The sequence below is a fragment of the Orcinus orca genome, chromosome 2, assembly GCF_937001465.1.
Source record: "Orcinus orca chromosome 2, mOrcOrc1.1, whole genome shotgun sequence".
NCBI lineage: Eukaryota > Metazoa > Chordata > Mammalia > Artiodactyla > Delphinidae > Orcinus > Orcinus orca.
This window is the reverse complement of record NC_064560.1, coordinates 170,518,289-170,539,123: the sequence shown is the minus strand read 5'-3', so window position 1 is coordinate 170,539,123 and position 20,835 is coordinate 170,518,289. Positions and strand designations below refer to the sequence as shown.

Genomic DNA, 20,835 nt, shown 5'->3' with positions numbered 1-20,835 from the left:
CCAAGAACTGATTTTTGCCCCCTTGAGGACAACAACATACCCACTAAGAAGGAATGCTCTAGAGCAAAGTTTCGCAGCCCCAGCACTGTTGACATTTTGAGCCAGATAATCTTATATGTTGCTGGGGGCTGTCCTATGCAATATAGGATGTTTAGCACCTTCCCTGGCCTCTACCCACTAGAAACCAAGAGCACCGCTGTGCCAAAGTTAGGTTAGAATTTCCCGAAAAGTGCCAGTCCTTGAAACAACTGCTTCTCTTGCTGCTATTTACCTATTCATAAGGACTACAGTTCCAGATTTTGTTCATAAAAGACTGTAATGGACAGGATATAAACAGACTGCAAATGTTGCATCTCTGTAGCTGGAGTGAAGGAGCACATGTAATAGTAGTAGCAGCGGCAAGAAGAAATAGCATTTTATATAAACACAGCAAGGAAAGAGGCCTGTATAAGACCAACTAGTAAAAGGATATTACATTTTCGTAAAATCCATTTATAATACAGGCATACCTTGGAGATATTGCAGGTTTGCTTCCAGACCACTGCACTAAAGTGAAGAGCACAGTAAAGCAAGTCACACAAATTTTCTGGTTTCCCAGTGCAAGAACATATGTGTATATATATATATGTATATATATATATTTACACTATACTGTAGTCTATTAACTGTGCAATAGCATTATGGCTAGAAAAAATGTACTTTTTACCTTATTTTTTTGTACTTTTTACCTTATGTATTTTTACCTTAATGTAAAAATACTTTATTGCTAAAAAATGCTAACCATCATCTAAGCCTTCAGCAAGTCAGAATTTTCTTGCAATAGTAAACAACGATCACTGATCACCATAACAAATTTGATAATAATGAAAATTTTGAAATATTGTGAGAATTACCAAAATGTGACACAGAGACACAAAGAGAACAGTGCTGTTGGAAAAACGGCACCAAAAGACTTGCTCAATGCAGGGTTGCCACAAACCTTCAACATGTTAAAAAATGCAGTACCTGTGAAGCGTAATAAAGCGAAGCACAGTAAAACGGGGTATGCCTGTACATTCTATAGAACAAGGCTAACTATCCTCTCCCACCAAAATGATGAGTGAGACAAATTACCTCACTTTAACTATATGTGAGAACCGTAACTAAATCCCTGGGAGGTTTATAATGGGCTTCCACTGTATTCATATAATGTGCTAGTTGGGAAGGGAAGCCAAGATTAAAGATATAATTAGATGGTGATTTCAAGGCCAGCTCTGAGAGTTCTAGATTCAGAATACATATTGAAAAAGATCCAGGGACACTTAGTTCATCCCAATCAATCACAAGTAGGCTTTCAGAAACAGATTAATCAGAAAAGCACCGTGCAAGACTGTGGAGGAACACGGTGGAGGGTGACCGTGATGGTCCTCCGGAGGCCAGAGGGAAAAACGGCAGAGGCAATCTACATAACCCTGAACCAGTGGTTTAACTTCTAGGAGCCTCTGTTTCCTCATCAGAAAAATAGGGATAAAAACAGTATCTTCATTTCACAGGGCTACGATGAGTATTTAGTGAGAAAACTTGAAAGGAGATAGTGCATGGGCATATAATAGCACAAGAACTATCTGACGTTGCTAATAATGCTTGAGCAATGTAGTGACAAATCTGAGATAAGCAAACAAAAAGACCTCTAAGTAGAAATGGTTCAGAGAAAACAAAGATTAACTACAAAAAAGAAGATGACGTAGGTAAGACTTGTGAGACCTCAGAATACACAGAGGTAAACATTAGTCTGATAGTGAACCACCAGAAGTCACTGGAAAATGGACAAATACTTCCATAACATAGTAAAGAAAAAAGAATCTATATTCCAAAAAAAACTTAGTATGCTCAATGGTAAAACACTAAAATTCCCATTAAAGAAGGGTACAAGGCAAGGTTGTTCGTATTTTCAACATTATTTATTACATCAATAGATATGTAAAGTACCATACCAAGCATTACACAAGAGAAAAAAGTATAAATATTGGGAAGAAGTTAAAATTATTATTTACAAATATAATTGCATATCTGAAAATCCTTTTAAAATAAACAGAAAACTTATTAGAAAGAATAACCTAATTCTACAGTGTCTGGTTGCAAATTTAATAAATTGAAATCAATAGATTTGGATGGGATCCTGGAACAGAAAAAAAGGACATTAGTTAAAAAAAGAAAGAAATCTGTACAAAGTACAGATTATAAGTTAATAATGGTGTATTAATATTGGTTCATTTCTTGTGACAAATGTGCCACAGTAAACTAAGATGTTAACAACAGGAGAAACTGGGTGTAAGATATATAGGATCTCTCTGAACTATGTTTACAATTTTTCTATACATCTAGAACTATTCTAAAATAAGGTTTTTTAAAAAATCATGATTTTTCTTACATAATAAGCAACAATCAGTTAGAAAGAATTGGTTGCACTTACAGTAGTGTTAGAAACTAAAATCTAAGAATAATAATCCTAAGGGAAAATATGCAAGGTTAACATAAAGAAAACTTCTTTTAAAAAAAATCTACTGAGGGACATAAAAGAAATGAAGAGTTCACCTTCACTCAATATTATAAAGACATCAAACTTCCCTCCCTAAAGTAATCCAAAATTCAATACTTTTCAGTAAAAAATTCAGCAACATCCCTGGGAAATGTAACAAAATGGAGGAATAAACATGCAAGAATAGCCAAAGAAATAACAAGAAGAAGAAATAACAAGGTAAGACTATTACTAAGAAGGAAAAATACATAAAACTAAGATTACTAAAAAAAGTATGGTATTGGGCTTCCCTGGTGGCGCAGTGGTTAAGAATCCACCTGCCAACGCAGGGTACACGGGTTCAAGGGGACATAGGATCATCCCTGGTCCCACATGCCACGGAGCAGCTAAGCCCGTGCACCACAACTACTGAGCCTGCGCTCTAGAGCCCGTGAGCCACAACTAATGAAGCCCGCACGCATAGAGCCCGTGCTCTGCAACAAGAGAAGCCACCGCAATGAGAAGCCGGCGCATCACAGCGAAGAGTAGCCCCCCCCCACCGCAACTAGAGAAAGCCTGCACACAGTAACAAAGACCCAACTTAGCCAAAAATAAATAAAAGAAAATAAATTTATTTTAAAAAAAAGTATGGTATTCATGTAAGAAAAGACATATTGATAAAACAAAATGCAAATACCCCCAGAGAAACTTAGATTAGAAAGGTGGCATTTAAATCACTGAGAAAAAGACAGGATTGTTTAATACATTAGGTTGATTGGGACAATTGCCTATCAAAAAAAAAATTTTTTTTTAACTAGACACTCATATATTGCTTACAGCAAAATAAATTCCAAATTGGATGAACTATAAAAACTATTAGATGTTTGCAATTAGATTACAGAGGACTAACATATAATTAATTCTTAACATATAACCTAGTAGAAAATGGATAAAGCATATGAACTACTACAGAAAAATAGGGAAAAAATGACCCTGAAGCTTATGAAAAGCAGCTCAATCCCACTCAAAGTAGGACAAATGCCAATTAAAACCACTCTAAGATACTATTTCTTACCTATGAAAATCGCAAAACTATGTGAGGCTGTGGCACACAGGAGCACTAAGAGGCTCTGATACACTGCCTGCAGGCATGCCAGTTAAGTGGTACAATCCCTCTGGAGGGCAATTTGGCACTCTCTTTCAAAACTACAAAAGCATTTACCCTGTTGACCAACCAATCTCATTTCTAGGAATTTATCTTAATATTATATCTAGACCCATGTGAGATGACATCTGTATGATTATTTCCTGCAGCATGGTTTGTGTTAGCAAAAGTCTGTAAACAAATTAAATATCTATCAGCAGGTAACATGATAAATAATATATCCATGCAATGCATTACTATGGAACTATTAAAAATAAAAAAAATAAACCCAACAAAAGTCCAGGACCAGACAGCTTCACTGGTGAATTCTACCAAACATTTAAAAACCTAATACCAATCCTTCTCAAAGTCTTCCCAAAAACAAAAAACAAAGGAACACTTACAAACTCACTTGATGAGGCCAGCATTACCCTGATACCAAAACCAGATACCACAAGAAAAGAAAATTACAGGCCAGTAACACTGATGAATAGATGCAAAAATCCTCAACAAATCAAAACCACAATGAGATATCACCTCACACCTGTAAAAATGGCTAATATCAAAAAGACAATAAAGAGCAAGTGTTAACAAGGATGTGGAGAAAAGAGAACCCTTGTGCACTGTTGATGAGAACATAAACTGGTACAGCCACTATGGAAAACAGTACAGAGGTGCCTCAAAAAATTAAAAATAGGGCTTCCCTGGTGGCGCAGTGGTTGAGGGTCCACCTGCCGATGCAGGGGACACGGGTTCGTGCCCCGGTCTGGGAAGGTCCCACATGCCGCGGAGCGGCTGGGCCCGTGAGCCATGGCTGCTGAGCCTGCGCGTCCAGAGCCTGTGCTCCGCAACGGGAGAGGCCACAACAGTGAGAGGCCCGTGTACTGCAGAAGAAAAATAAAATTAAAAATTAAAAATTGAATCACCATATGATCCAGCAATTCCACTTCTGCATATTTATCTGAAGGAAACGAAAATATTAACTCAAAAAGAGATATGCATTCCCATGTTCACTGCAGCATTATTTACAATAGCCAAGACATGGAAGCAAACTAAATGTGCATCAATGGATGAATGGATAAAGAAAATGTGATTATATATATAATGGAATACTACTCAGCCATAAAAAAGGAAATCTTGCCATTCGCAACAACATGGATAGACCTTGTCTGGCATTATGCTAAGTACAAAAAACCAGAAAGAGAAAGACAAATACTGTATGATCTCATATGTGGGGTCTAAAAACAAAGCAAAACAAAACGCAGACCATAGATACTGTATAAAGCACAGATTGGTGGCTGACAGAGGTAGGGGTAGGGGCTGGGTGAAATGGGTGAATGGGGACAAAAGGTACAAACTTGCCGTTATAAAATAATATATCATGAGGATGTAATGTACAGGTGATTACAGTTAATACTACTGTATCATACATTTGAAAGTTCCCAAGAGAATAAATCTTAAAAGTTCTCATCACTAGAAAAAAACTTCCTAACTATGTATGGTAAAAGATGTTAACCAGATTTATTGTGGTGATCATTTCACAACATATACAAATATTCAAACATTATGTTGTATATCTGAAACTAATATAATGCTATATATCAAGTATATCTCAATTTAAATAAAACACTGAGGAAGCCCAGTTGGTACTGATGCACAGGTGTTTAAGATATATTAAATGGTGGGAATCAGGCGCATAGCACAGGGAGATCAGCTCTGCATTCTTTGTGACCACCTAGAGGTGTGGGATAGGGAGGGTGGGAGGGAGACGCAAGAGGGAGGAGATATGGGGATATATGTATATGTATAGCTGATTCACCATGTTATAAAGCAGAAACTAACACACCATTGTAAAGCAATTATACTCCAGTAAAGATGTTAAAAAAAAAAAAGATGTATTAAGTGGAGGGAAAACAATATATAGAATGCAGTGGTGGGGGACTTCCCTGGTGGCGCAGTGGTTAAGAATCCGCCTGCCAATGCAGGGACACGGGTTTGAGCTCTGGGCTGCGAAGATCCCACATGCCACGGAGCAACTAAGCCCGTGCGCCACAACTACTGACCCTGTGCTCTAGAGCCTGCGAGCCACAACTACTGAGCCCACGTGCCATAACTACTGAAGCCTATGCGCCTAGAGCTCGTGCTCCGCAACAAGAGAAGCCACCGCAATGAGAAGCCCGCGCACCGCAACAAAGAGTAGTCCCCGCTCGCCGCAACTACATAAAAGCCCGCGCGGAGCAACAAAGACCCAACGCAGACAAAAATAAATAAATAAATAAATTTATTAAAAAAAGAATGCAGCGGTGGGAGACGGAGACAGACATTTGAATTTGCGCCTGTAAGCTGCGGTGGGATTCACAAGAAACTATCCACAGTGGTTTTTTTTTTTTAATTTTATTTATCTATTTATTTATTTTTGTCTGTGTTGGGTCTTCGTTTCTGTGCGTGGGCTTTCTCCAGTCGCGGCGAGCGGGGGCCACTCCTCATCGCGGTGCGAGAGCCTCTCACTGTCGCGGCCTCTCTTGTTGCGGAGCACAGGCTCCAGACTTGCAGGCTCAGTAGCTGTGGCTCACAGGCTTAGTTGCTCGGCGGCATGTGGGATCTTCCCAGACCAGGGCTCGAACCCGTGTCTCAACCACTGCGCCACCAGGGAAGCCCCCACAGTGGTTTTTTATGGGAGGTAGTGCAGGTGGCAACTGGGAAGATGGTGGCAGATACGAAAGAGGGATTTCACCACCTTTTAGTTTCTTTTTTATTTAACCACGCAAATTTATCCCCAAATTTAAAAATTATTAGATGAAAACATGATTTTTACAAGTTTTTAACAGGGAAGGTCTTTACCACAGGAAGAAAAATAGCAAATGTAACTACGAAAAATGTTAAATTTATATGCTCAAAAAACTCAATCAGGGCTTTCCTGGTGGCGCAGTGGCTGAGAGTCCGCCCGCCGATGCAGGGGACACGGGGTTCGTACCCCGGTCCCGGAAGATCCCACATGCCGCAGAGCGGCTGGGCCCGTGAGCCATGGCCGCTGAGCCTGCGCGTCCGGAGCCTGTGCTCCGCAACGGGAGAAGCCACAACAGTGAGAGGCCCGCGCACCGCAACAACAACAAAGAAAAACCTCAATCATACACTTAAAAGACAAATTATGGGAAATTTTTAATACATAACAAAGAGCTAATTTTTAAACATACAAGGGGCTCTCAAAAATCACTTAGAAAGAACATGACTTTCAAAAAAGGATAAAGGATGCAACAGGCAGCTAAAAGAAAAAAGATATAAATGTCTACTAAGCCTATGAAAAGATACTCAAAGAACCTATTAATAAAAAAACAAAAATTAAAACAAGATGCCAGTTTACACTATCACATCAAAAAGACATAATAACCAATGTTGGTGAAAACAAAGGGCAACAGGTCCTTTCATACACTAGTGAGAATAAAAACTGGTACAACATTTTCTGAGGTATAATTTGACATTCAATTTTAAATGTACATAATTTGACCCAGCAATTTTTCTAGAAACTTATGCTGCGAACTTCCAGGTGTAAAATCTTAGATATACAAATGTGCACCACACTACTGCCACAGCGTTGTTTGCTTTTATTCTGGACACTTACTTTGGATTATATATACTTTTATTTTGGATTATGATTACCACATGGAACAATTTCTACAACTAGTAATATTTTCATGATAAAAAACCTAACAATGGCTTTTTAACTGGAGGGTGAAATGCTCAAGAATTATACTATACTGGGTAAAAAGCACTATATAAGCATTACTATTATCAGTACCATAAAAGCCCCCATTACAGCCAGAGTCAAAGTTATTCAGTAATTTATTCACTGCTGAAAAAAAGGAGATGAGTTAAACCAGCAACCTAAGCAGGAAACAATAAGGTATTTTCAGACAGTCACAAATAATAGACTAAAACTCCCAGGTAGTGACTGTTAGCATGAGGTGTTCACCAGCAATCACCTACAGGCTTTTTCTGTTGGTACATCTAGGGGGAGTGGCTTTTCAAAATACACTTGCCTGGAATCTCCCCCAGATACTGATTTATTGGAGTAAAGCAAAATAGGAATGCAGGCAAATTAATTCCCAGTTATTAGATGGTGGGCTTTTTTTTTTTTTTTAAGAAGAAAGGTAATGGCAGCTCTGTCCTATGTTATCTCTTGTGTAGAAGCCTGTGTCATATGGCAGACCAGCAATTCTCAAGTGAAGTATCATGAGAGACACTAGTAAGGAATATAAAAAGAATTCCTAATAATCTTCCAAAGCTGCTGAGTAACTTCCTTTTAAAAGAAAAGAAAAAGCAGACTCAGGATTATCTCAACATCAGCCTCACGCCAGCCTGTGTTGTGATGTGCACCTTGCTACAGAAGGAAAAGGGATAAGCGGTTACTCAGAATGAGCAGAGGAGTGGAGGGCAGGTAGTTTGAAACCATCCAATGGAGAATTCTAATTCTGCTCACCCCACTAGTGAGCAAAAATATATAGTTATAATTAGCTGAAAGCCACCTGCCAATGCCTAGGACAGCGTGAAGAGCTATGTGGTGCACTTTGTGATTTTAGTTACTTTGACTTTCCGTGTTTTACCTACAGATATTCTTTAATAAGGAAGAAAGCCAAGATAGATACACAGTGAAAGTTTGAGTACCACTGACATTGCATAATGATGTGAACAAAAACGATGCTATAAACACTTGTCAGCAGTTGTGTAAGATTACCAAATCAAAGGCAAAGCCAACAATGAAAGGGAAATTTGGAACAAAACACTAACCATGTTAGATATCATGTTAAATTTTATAAATTCTAGGAACTATAACTTTGAACAATTAAACAAGGTTTAAGAAAGCTTTAACATGTTGGATATATTACAATAAAATACTTGATAGCAGAGCAAACCATTACACCCAAGAACACCTATTCTTTCACTAAATGATCTTTTCCATAGAACAAAGATTCACTTGCCTGGTGGGATGATTATGGGAAATGATGTTCCAGCACAAATAACAAACCTTATAAAGGTCCCCCACCATAAGGCCTACCACAGTGCCCAGCATACAGTCAAGGTTGTGAATGTATGAATTATCCTCTGCATAAAGCCTTCTAGGAAATAACTGCATCCTCCTTCCAATTCCTGAACACTTTACGACACATAAGGGATTAGTCACAGTCTACCTTGTAATATGGTTGTGCATTTGTCTCATTGCTTCTAATTTATAAATTAGGAAAACAGCATTATAGGAGGAAGCTAAGACACTGGTGTCCATTTTGTGTGAATGAGGTCTAAAGTCTTTTTCTTCTTTAGAATTATTTCATGTCATACAATTCTTCATACGTAAAATATCTCAATTCAAAAACAGCCTCACATAGGTTAACGGTCAATGCTTGGTTTAAAAATCATTCAGAATACTCTCCTCTTTTCTCCATCTAAAATGTACCTATCACAGACATATAACCTTTCACTAATTTTTCTTATAAGACACAATTTGATTAATTGTTATAAATTGTAAAATTCCTTAAAGAATAGAATCCCAGCATGGTAAGGGAAAACAGAAAGCAAGCAAGCCATGTTAAAGATGATGATACTAAATGCAATATAGTATCCTAGGCTGGATCCTGAAACAGAAGAGGGACACTAATGGAAAAACTGGTGAAATCCAAATAATGTCTACAATTCTACTAGTACTGTACTGATGTTAATTTCTTCATTTTGACAAATGCACCATGGTTACGTAAGATTTTAATATTAGAGGAAGCTGGGCAAAGGGTATATAAGAATCTCTATACTATTTTTGTAACTTTCTTGTAAACCTAAAATTATTTCAAAATACAAAGTTTTTAGGTTGACAGCTATGGTGCTTGGATCTGTTTAGTTTATGTCTAGACAACTTTCAGGGAGTGAGGAGGATTAGGAAAACAGCCACATACATGATTCAAGTTTCTCAAATTTGTGACTAATATTCCTGCCTATTCTCAGGGCAGCTGGCACTCAGGTTTCTATTTGGTTTGTACAAAGCTCTACAAATAGGACTTTTTTTTTTTTTCCCTTAAAATCTCAAAAGGAAATGGCTTGCTTTCCCCTAGGTTTTCTTTTCTTTCTTATTATAACACAAAGCAACAGAGACTAGCACCAACGGTACAAGTTATAAAACATGCAACCCTTCAGGTTCTCATGATAAAGGAAGGAAAGGAAGTGTGAACTATTTTACAATTCCAGCAAAGAAAGCATTTAATCAACTTTTAAGGGGACACGGAGAGGAACCAGAGGAATCAGAATCAGTAACTATTCCACTGTGGTTTGGTAAAATTCATCTGAAATGCTAAAGAAGTCAACAGTATAGTAGAATCTACAGAATACTTGTTGTAATCTGTGCTTTTCCATACCATTACTCTATGCTATCCTAGTGTTACTACCCCGGTGTCCCAGATGTCCTAGCCCACCTACAAAATAATTCTCTGTCCTCCCCAGCTATGCACAGAGACACAGGAAAACCGTTTGATTTAACTCAGATAAAATAACAGAAAGACTCAATCAATCTTCTCTCAAAGAAACATTTCTGCTTGTTTACCAATTACCTAACTGTGAAAATTATCTGAGTGCAGAGAATAGGAAAACTCAAAAAGAAGTTGTTTTGTGATATATGTTAGTGCAGTTAAACATCCTTAGCTTGGACTAAGAAAAGTTTGGATTAAAAAGTACTTTAAGACAAATTCTGCCTATTATCAAAAACAGAATATTACTGAAATCATTTATTCAACATTCCGTTGAAAAAGAAATTTACAACCATTGACACTCTTTTTTGCAAAGTGTTGAGAAGAGCTGGGAAGACAAGTACTCTCAATCCTGTTGATGAAAATTTAAATTAGTACTGCCTCTCAGGAGGGCAATTTGGCACTTGTTACCATTTTCTCCTTTTCAAAAACTTTTTCCTTGGCTTCTGTTATGGGTTCCTCTCTTCATTTTCCTTTTACCTTTCTTGTCTCCTTTGCTGATTTTTAACTGCTGTTAGGCTTTGGAGTTCTGGCCAAGCCATTTTCTTATTAATGAATTATACTTTCTCCCCAGATATTCTAGTCTGTGGCTTGGACTGTCCTCTATAATGCTGATAACTTCCAAGTAAACATTTACCAATCTTCTTTGCTAACTGCCCCCAGACTAGGATCAATCCCCTAACTAAAAGCTCAGGGTCATTCTGTACTTACCTTTTCACAACAATTCTAATGCTTGTAATTGTTCATTATCCCCAAGCTAGACTTGAACTTCCTTGAAGGCAAAAGCTGTGTTTTGTTCATTTCTAATCATTCATTTCATATTTGAGTTCTCACTATGTGCTTGGCACTGAACTAGGTCTTGACAACACAGCAGTAAACAAAAAGTCTCTGCCCTCTTAGAGTTTATATTCTAATGGGATAAGAGAGACATTAAGTAATAAATATATACCAATTTGTAACAAGTGCTATTAAATAAAGGAGGGTAGGAGGGCTAGGAAGTATTGTAGGAGCTGGGAAGTTGCTATTTTACAGTGGTTATCAAGGAAGGCCTCACATATAACTGAAACCTGAAATAAGTGCAGCATGTTAAGTCACACATATATCTGGAGGGGAGGAGTCATCCAGAGGGAGAATAGCAAGTGCAAAGGCCCTGAGGCAGGAACACAGTTATTGTGTGGGGAAAATTGTAAGAAGGCAAATGGAGTGGGGGGGGGGTAAACACATGGGAAGGGAGGCTCTGAGCTGAGTGCCACGATCTGACTTACGTTTTAAGGAATCACTCAGACATCTTTATGAATAGAGAATAAAGAATGGAAGCACTGACTCATTAGAACACTGCAACAACCCAAGAGAAACATAATGATGGCTTGAACCAAGGGAGTGGTGATGATAATTAGCTGGATTCTAGTTAGGTTTCGAAGATAGAACCCACAAGATTTGTTGCTGAACCGGATGTGAAGAGAGAGGAAGAGAAGAATCAACGAGAGCTTTTTAAAGGTTTAGGAAAAACAGAGTTGCCATTAACATAAACAAGAAAGTCAGAGAAGCAATTTTATTTTCCCAGAACCCAGCAAATTGCCCAGCACACAGTAGACATTCAAATATTTATTTGTGAATTAAATTTAACTGAATAAACTCCCAAAAAGAAGCAGTGAACTCAGTGCTTTCCATTTGCTCTAATAATGCCTTAATAACACCAAGAGTCTTAGCTGAGAACCAGCTTCAGTTTTAAATTTACAATTCTCTTGGATATAAAAGAAAACTGCTATAAAGAGCTCTGTGACAGCCTGAGGATTCTTACACCCAAAGTAATTAACCTGTTCATTAATTATGTCATATTCCTGGAAGATAGAGAAGTGCAAATAGAACTAACTCCCTGGGCCAGAATTAATGGAAAATTATAACACTTTGTGATAAATTTTCAGAAAGTGACAAGACTGAACAAGTCCCCTAAAGAAATAAGCCATCAGTTACTCAGTATTTTTTTTAAAATGGCTTTTTTACCTCTAGCAGCAGGTCCCTCCCAAACGATTTCAATGAAAAATTAAAAGTTGTTGAGAATGTGAAATTTAGTACATCTTCCTCCACTTTTTCTGCCAAGTAGTGTAAATGAGCTTCACTTAGGAAAGAAATGGGTATCCTCACCAGATTTTCTAATCCAGCACCCTTACTACAGCTCCACGAAGAACCACAACGTTAGCAGAAATACATTCAAAGGCATTCTCCTAAAATAAATAGTTACCAATCTTTCCTCCCTTCTGGTTATTTTAAAATTTTAACTGAAGCGTTAAGTATCACCTCTCTTCCACATTAGTCTCCCTAATGCCCCACCCTAACCCAATGTGTTTTAAAAAAGAAAATGCGCTCACAACTTTCGGTGAAAATATATCTTAAAACCCTAGATCGTTCGGAGAAACTGATCGTACTGAATTCATCAACAGGCAGTACTTTCCTTTCTTCCTATCAGTCAGTACAAGGCCTTGAACCAACCCAAACAAATCTGCTGAAATGCCAGCCAGATTCCCCGTATCTCCCCCGCTCCCTACCCCCAAAGCTGGCCTGGAAATAAAAGCCACTGGCCACGGAGCCGAACAGAAAAGAACCACTGGTAAGCAAAAACAGGATTTTGAGAGGCAGGAAGGGCGAGAGTCAGATTTTCAACCACTACGTCTAAGCGAGTAAGAGCCCGGACTCCCCACAAAATATATTCCGCACCGAGCGGCACACATTCTTCCCTGCGGCTCCAAAAGCTCCGCACCCGGATTAGAGGCGAGGTGGAGGGAGAGTACTCCCCGGAGAGGAGGAGCGAGAACTGCCTCAGGGGCAGGGAGTGCCCCAGGGGTGTCCGGCGCCCGAGGAACGGGGCGCAGATAAGCACGCGCGCCAGGGACGGATGCGGCGGCCCTTGGGAGCAGAACGCTCGGCGCCCACCACCAGACGCGGAGGCAGGGAGCCCCACTCGGGCTTCACCCACCCGGCTAGAAAGGCTGGAGAGGGCAGGATCAGGAACCCCGAAGAAGGGGCCTAGGAAGCTACCACTTCCCAGAAAACGGGCTGGGCGCCCGGGGGCGGGAGGCGGAGGCTGCTGCTGATTCGCTTCTCCTGTCATCACTGAAATAGGGGAAGCCCTCCAGGGAGAGGACAGTGGGGAGCACGGGTGGGGGAGGGGAGCACCAGACCGAGGAGGGCGGCGGGCCCCTAGGGGACCGGGGCGCGGGATGGTGGGGGGCGCGCACCGGGAAGGGGAAGAGGGCGCACCCCCAGCCCGGAGCCAGGGAGGCGCGACCGCCCGCCGGACTCGGGAAACCCGGCCCGCCAGAAGGGTATGGAGCCGCCCTCCTCCCCGCCCCCACACTCACCATGTAGAGGGTGAAGGGCAGGCCGAGCAGAAAGAGCCACAGGTAGAGGTGCAGCGCGTTCACGAAGGTGGCCTGGTGCGGGTCGTAGTACCAGCCCCCGCTGAGCGCGGCCCACACCCCCTGCCGGAGGATCTGCAGCGTCTGCGACCCCATCCCCACCCGGCGCCGCCGCCGCCGCCGTCGCCGTCCCCGCCCCGGCCCCAGCTCTGCCTTGGTCGCTGGAGCCCGCAGCTGCCCAATCTATCCCCCTCCGGAGCTCCGGGAGAGCCGGCCGGCGCTTCTGCGGTCGCTGGGGTTGCTGCAGGAGGAGGAGGAGATCGAGGAGGAGGAGGAGGCGAGCGGCGGGGCGGAGGAGAGCGGAGAAGAGGTGGGGACCGGCCTTCGGAGCGCCGCCGCCATCTTGTTTCCTAACACCCGGAGCTGGAGCCAGGCCCCCGCCGCCCGCGGCCCGCCAGCGCCGCTGCCACCGCCGCGACCCCCGCCGGCCGCCAGCCCAGAGCCTGGCGGAGAAGGAGGCTCGGCGCCCGGGAGGCACCGGGAGCAAGCCGCGCCCCCTCCAGCTCCTCCTCTCCTCTCCTCTCCTCTCCCTCCGCCCCTTGATCCGGCTCCCCGCGGGTGCGCGCAGCGCCTCCGCAGCCGCGGGCGCCTCCTGGTGGCGCCCGGGGGAAGCGCGAGCGGACGCGAACGCGGGCCCGGGCCCGGGCCCGGGGGCGGGATTGCTGAGGTTCCGGGGATAGCGAGTCGAGGCTGTGGTAGACCCCACTGCGCTCCCGGTACCCGAAGCTGGCAAGTTCCTTCACCAGTCCAGAAACCGGGTCTTCCACCCCCCGAAACCTTGTCAGCATCCTGGCTGACGAATTACGATATTTATTAAAGGCCTAGGAACAAGGAGGCTCATATCTGAGATACTCCTTGAAGGCCGGAAAGGATTAGGTACAGCTGATGACGGTTGAAAACTCACAAACGCACCCACTTTGAGCAAGAACTGTGTTGGTCCATAAAGTGAGCTGGAGGCCCTTGACTGAGAAAAATAACCACGGCCAGGATTGGACAGATTTACTACTTCCAAAGACAGATAAATTAACAGAAGTTGCAAGAGGTGTAAAGGTATGGGGTGGACAGGTTGATCATTGTACACGGTGATTTTATTTTTTAACGTGCTGTTAACTTGTAGCCATTTTTATTAATGGGCCAATTTAAACAGGGTTGAAAGATGAACGGCGTCTCCACCCCAAGTCACAACAGGGTCTCGTACTTTTCTTTTTATAGCTGTAAAGTCTGGGAATCATTCTTGGCTCTGTGTAATGTTTATATGGCATGTCTGATCTCATTGAATAAAATTTTTTTAAAAAAAGTTTGAAGTTTGAGTTTATGATAGCAATAAATGTACTCTCTATTCTTGGATTAAAGTTGCTATAATTAATGAGAAAAGCAAGAGAGCCAAAAGAAATCCGTGGTGACGTTTTAAGAAGAATATTGAAAAACAATTGCAATACCTCCCAGAGTCACACCACTTTACAGTTCAAACATTTCCACACCCATTTCATTTGACCTTCACAATACTCCTGTAAGGGCAGCATACAGGCTAGCCTTACTTTATGAATTAGGAAACCCAAGCACAAAGAAACTAAGTGATTGCCCAAGTAGTTCTCAGAAGTGGTTGAAAGACCTCTGGAACCAGCAGTCATCCTAACTGCATGGACTGAACTTTGGAAGTTTATTTCTCAGCACTCTCCACCTTATCCATTCAGATAAGAGTTTGAACTGGTCAATAACTGCTCAGCTTCTGGTCACCTGTGGCCAGTTTAAACGTATGGCCAGTTGTTCTCAAAGTGTAATCCCAGGACCAGCTGTGTCAACATTCCTGAGAACTTGTTAGAAACACAAATTTTTAGGATTTCCCTGGTGGTCCAGTGGTTAAGACTCTGTGCTCCCAATGCAAGCAGCCAGGTGTTCTAATCCCTAGTCAGGGAATTAGATCCTGCATACTGCAAGTAAGAGTCCCAGTGCAGCCAAATAAATAAATATTTCTTTAAAAAGAATAGTTTATTTTTAAAAAAGAAATGCACATTCTCAGGCATCCAGAGAAACTCTGGGTGTGAAACCTAGCTATCTATTTTAACGAACCCTCTGGAAGATTTTAATATACCTTAAAATTTGAAACTACCAATGTAGAATACCATCCCCAGCCTTGATTTGTTCGTTTCCTTATAAGCACAAAGCCATGAAGTTCCAATAACATGAAATTGAGAGACGTGAATGAATGTGAATGAACACTGGCTGAAATATACTTTAAAATATATTAGTATGTCTAAAAGCAAAATTAAGGTTAAATATGCAATTTTACAATTAAGAGAGTGGCCTTGAGCCTTTGTCACAGACACAAGGTATTGTCAAGTGTTCATTTGTTTCTCCTGAAGAAGACAGGAAAGCTCTCTAAGCAGCTTTTGGAAGTGATCCCAAGCTTTTCCAACACAAAGGAGGATGTAAACAAGGATAAAATTCCAATACCACATCAGTTTCCACTCCAGCAAATATCTGCTGTAGTTTAATGTAAAAGGATTAACTGTAATTGGGATGAGGTAGACTGGAAGAAGTGGAGACCAGAACTAGATACATCCATGGAATTGGAGGCAGACCCATCTGTCGTGACGAGTGTGCAGCCAGAAGACAGTATTTGGAGGGTATGTAACCGGCAGCAACCAGGAAGGCAGCCAGGATAGGCTTGTTCAACACAGAGGATGCGAGTGTGGTAAGCCAATGGGCAGCGGCTACGCGGCCTTGGGAAATCCAGGAGCAGACAGAAATTGGGAAATCATGGCAAGCTTTAAGGAAATGTGTTGCTTATAGCAAGGCCCCAGCCTCAGTACTGTCTTCCAGGTCTGGATTTCTCTCCCTTTGTGGAACTGATGAAAACAAGTAGAATTCAGGTCCTTGAGAGGAGGTACTGGGCAAGTATGGAGGACAAGGACTTGGGCTCAAGGCAACAAGACAAGTATCCAAAGCCCAGATCTGGCAGACAGAGGGAGACTTAGAAACAAAGGAGGCACTTAATACCTAGAACTGAGACTGCATTTCACACTGACCATGGTTACTTCATGCTGAAGTCCCAGAGTATTAATATAGAACTCTAATTCCCCTCCAGTATGGCTGGGTTTGATCCAAGAGCCTAGAAGTGGGAGTCACATGGCCCCAGCCACTGAGTAAAAAGGGGTCAGTAGGATGAGCAAATCCAAGAGATAGAAAAGACAGTTATAGACTTCATCTTTGAGCTCTGGACTGGTAAAAGCATTTTAGAAAAATGCTAATTAACTGACTTAGGGAGTTAGCCATTGAAAGAATTCAGTGAAATGGATGACCTTTCCCAGAGACGGACTCAGTCTTTGGGGTGAGGGTGGGAGGCGAGAGAATGCTGCAGTGCTTTTTATCTGTAGCTTTCAAAATTTTATGAATGTTGCCACAACAAGCTTCCTATTTTAAAAACAGGAAGCCGAGGCGCAGAAAGGTAACATACCCTATCATACCCATAAAATACAAGAGCAGGACAAAAACTGAGGAATCTAATTTGCTAAATGTTAACCCTCTTAGCCATGCATAAAGCCATCAATAATGTGACACTTAGGCTGTCAAAGTTAGCAGCAATGACTTACTGCCAAACCACCACCTGACATGTGTTCATCTTTCAGCTAATTCTATTAAAATTGTACTTCCTGACCAGGCCCCTTGAGGACTCAGAAGGCTCTGACAGTGGATGCTCTCTCCTGCCTGAAAGGGACAAAGCTGAGTGTGCAAAACCTTCTAATAACCCCCACCCAAGCCCACCTCAGAGCAGAGGCATACAGACTGCAGCTCTGGTCAGTTTATGCGGTAGCAATGATCCACTTAGACATCATAGCCTCATGTCCTGCCGGCAACCTAAATGTAGCAGGTACCCATGTCTTCCTCTACACACATGCCCCCCAGACCAGCCCTTCTTATTTATTTCTCTTGGTGAAACCCACATTTTCCCACTCGCTCAGGCTTAGAACCTCATACGCCCTCCTCCGTGCCTAGCTTCCTAGGCTTTCTCTGGCTCAAGCCTTCCTTTACACGGCCAGATCGATCAATCTGGTGAAAACTCTCATAAGCTCAGACCACGTAGCCTCCTGTTGCCTCCAATCTCTCTTCAAAACCATTTTGCATTCCACCAACAAATGAATCTCCCCAATCCACTTTGCCCGTGCCCCTCCTTTTCTCAGAAGCTTTCAATTCCCTTCTGGTGCCTAGAGTACTAAAGACACACTCATTAGCCAAGCATTCGAGGTCCCCTACAACCTGAATCCCTGTTTTCTCTAACTTAGCTCCCGTTATTTCCTAACATAAAACCTTTTAACATGAATATCAGCATACACATTTATTTATTTTTATTTATCAGCCCATTGATTTACCAGTTTCTGCCTCTATACTGTTACTGATGCCATGTGCCTTACCTAGAAAACCTTACTCCTCCATCTGTCTACTAAGATTCATTATGACTATTTCAAACCCATTCATCTATTGTTTGAATAGCCTAGAGTACTCATATGTTCCATTCTTTTGGCACCTAAGTGTGTACTTCTTTATATCCCTCCAACTAAACTGTACATTCCTTGAGGGCAGGGCACTTCTCAGCCTGTCACACAATGCCCAGTAGCAAGCTGTTAAGATCAATTGACAGTCAATGTAAGTTGAATAAATAAAGCAACACAGAAAGCAAGGACTTTTCAATTAAAGATTTTAATCTGTTTTAGCTTTTAGTTGGTAACTCTTCAACAGTCAAAAGCATTTCACCAGCATAGAAGAAATAGGGAATAAAGGTGAAGAAATTTGGAAGAGACGGGAGGTGCCCTAGAATTCTTCCCTGATTCTCTTTTTAGTCGTTAGCTATATACCACTTTATAACACATCAGGAAAATGAAAGTCAAAGGGTGGCTGGGGCGGGGGTTGGAGGAGTGTGGAACTTCCCAAGTCTTACATAATACAATTGTAAAATACCACTATCTGGATATGGAGCTAAATATCAATAAGTAAAATAAGAGCAGCCGGGCTTCCCTGGTGGCGCAGTGGTTAAGAATCCGCCTGGCAATGCAGGGGACACGGGTTCGAGCCCTGGTCTAGGAAGATCCCACATGCCACGGAGCAACTAAGCCCGTGAGCCACAACTACTGAGCCTGCATGCTACAACTACTGAAGCCCACGCCTAGAGCCCATGCTCCACAACAAGAGGAGCCACCGCAATGAGAAGCCTGCGCACCGCAACGAAGAGTAGGCTCTGCTCGCCGCAACTGGAGAAAGCCCTTGCACAGCAGCGAAGACCCAACACAGCCAAAAATAAATAAATAAAATAAAAAGGGAACAGTAAGGTATTAAAAAAATTTTTTTAATAAAAAGTTAAATTTCCTTAAATTTATTTAAAAATAAATAAATTCACACACAACACTTCTGGGGCAGGGCAATGAAAGGAAAGGGGAAGTGTATAAAAACTCCCCCAATACTGGGAATCCCTGAATTATAAACAAAATACCCATGCATTATTCCCCATCTTTTGACATTAAAGGATTCTTCTACGTCAGATGTCTGATGTGTTTAGCTACACCATATTAAGAAGCGTGTTTACCATTCTGATTCAGCCAGGGTAACATAATTCCAGCAGGACCTATTGGGCCAACTGATGAAGCTGGGTGATTCCCTGAAAAGCTCACTTGATTAGTAGTTACCAGTGTCATCTAGAGCATCTGCCTGAAGTTATGCAGAAATGAGAGAGGTGTCACCTCTGGAGGCTGGATATCTGGTTTCCCTGGCAGGGACCACCAAGAACATGCCTTGGTGGGAAGTAGTGTTTGGTAGTGGAAAGATAATGAGGTGTGGAATCAGATAAACTTGTGTTTCAGTCCAGAGTCTGCTACTTCCTAAATTAGTCCTAGACCCAAGTCAAAACATCCAAGCAGAATTCAAGAATCCTGAGGAATTCAATGTTGTAGACTCATTGCATTTAGTTTTGAGTGCTGTGGCTTTTTTCTAATGGCAAAAATGAATATCCCAATGATGTAATAAAAAGATCTTTCCTTTGGAGATTTTTCACAGCTTTCTTTATGGAAACCTTGACAGCACATGGGAATGTATTTCTTATTAGTTTTGTTTGTTCGTGTGGTTTGACTTGGTTTGGTTTGGTTTTGGTTTTGGTTTTGATTTTTGCTTTTGCTTTGCTTATCGTCACTGGGATTCAGCAACTGTTGATATACATAAGCCTTTTCTAATTATGCACAAAGAGTATATTTTGCATCTATGTCCCAGGGGAGTGATATAGTCGGGATAAAATCTCTCAAAAAAAGATCAGTAGAGATCACTATGCAAAGTGAAACCTCCTTGTTTTTCTAGTTTTCTCACTGTCTTTCTCTAAGTATTTCCATCTTTTAAACTCATTATGCTCTCAAGTCCTGTGACAAGTGTTTTTCAATGTGTAGTCCATGAACCACCCAAATCACAATGTTCTATTAAAAACGTAGACTTCCAAGTTATGGCACGTCTATACACAGGGTGTTGAAAAACTCCTCCAGTGTTGGGAATCCCTGAATTAGAGAATTAATATATACACCCATTGTTTTCCATCTTTTGATATTAAAAAATAGAATTCCAAGCAGCCAATAGAATATTAAAGTAGCTTTTTTTTTTAATTTTTATTTATTTATTTTTTTGGCTGCACTGGGTCTTCATTGCTGTGCACAGGTTTTCTCTAGTTGCAGTAAGCAGGGGCTACTCTTCGTTGTGGTGTGCGGGCTTCTCCTTGCGGTGGCTTCTCTTTGTTGCGGAGCATGGGCTCTAGGCGCAGGTGCTTCAGTAGTTGTGGCACGTGGGCTCAGTAGTTGTGGCTCATGGGCTCTAGAACTCAGGCTCAGTAGTTGTGGTGCATGGGCCCTAGAGAGAGCAGGCTTCGTTAGTTGCGGCACATGGGCTTTGTTGCTCCGCGGCATGTGGGATCCTCCTGGACCAGGGATCGAACCCGTGTCCCCTGCATTGGCAGGCAGATTCTTAACCACCGCGCCACCAGGGAAGTCCAGAATATTTATATAGCTTTTAATGGACCGACATGGATTGATCTTTAAGATACATAGTTAAGTGCAATTAAAAAGTGTGGAACAGAGCTTCCCTGGTGGTGCGGTGGTTAAAAATCTGCCTGCCAGTGCAGGGGACACAGGCTCGAGCCCTGGTCCGGGAAGATCCCACATGCCGCAGAGCAACTAAGCCCGTGCGCCACAACTACTGAGCCTGCGCTGTAGAACCCATGCACCCCAACCACTGAAGCCCGCGTGCCAC

The 20,835-nt window shown here is 41.9% G+C and overlaps 1 protein-coding gene across 9 annotated transcripts in view; it reads right to left on the bottom strand.

Annotated features, from left to right (window-relative positions):
* The window catches only part of PCNX1 (pecanex 1), a 172,350-nt gene extending 158,278 nt beyond the window's left edge, over positions 1 to 14,072 (bottom strand). For 8 of the 9 annotated variants that reach the window (XR_007475658.1, XR_007475657.1, XM_033422157.2 and 5 more), the window contains exon 1: positions 13,504 to 13,793. Coding sequence is in view for 7 of the 9 variants with exons in the window: in XM_033422157.2 (XP_033278048.2) it covers positions 13,504 to 13,656 (153 nt within the window). In the remaining 2 variants the exon portion in view is untranslated. Of the gene's footprint in view, positions 1 to 13,503 lie in introns of all 9 variants that reach the window. The other variant, XM_004262188.3, reaches the window with a different exon arrangement.
* Positions 14,073 to 20,835: the final 6,763 nt, after the last annotated feature.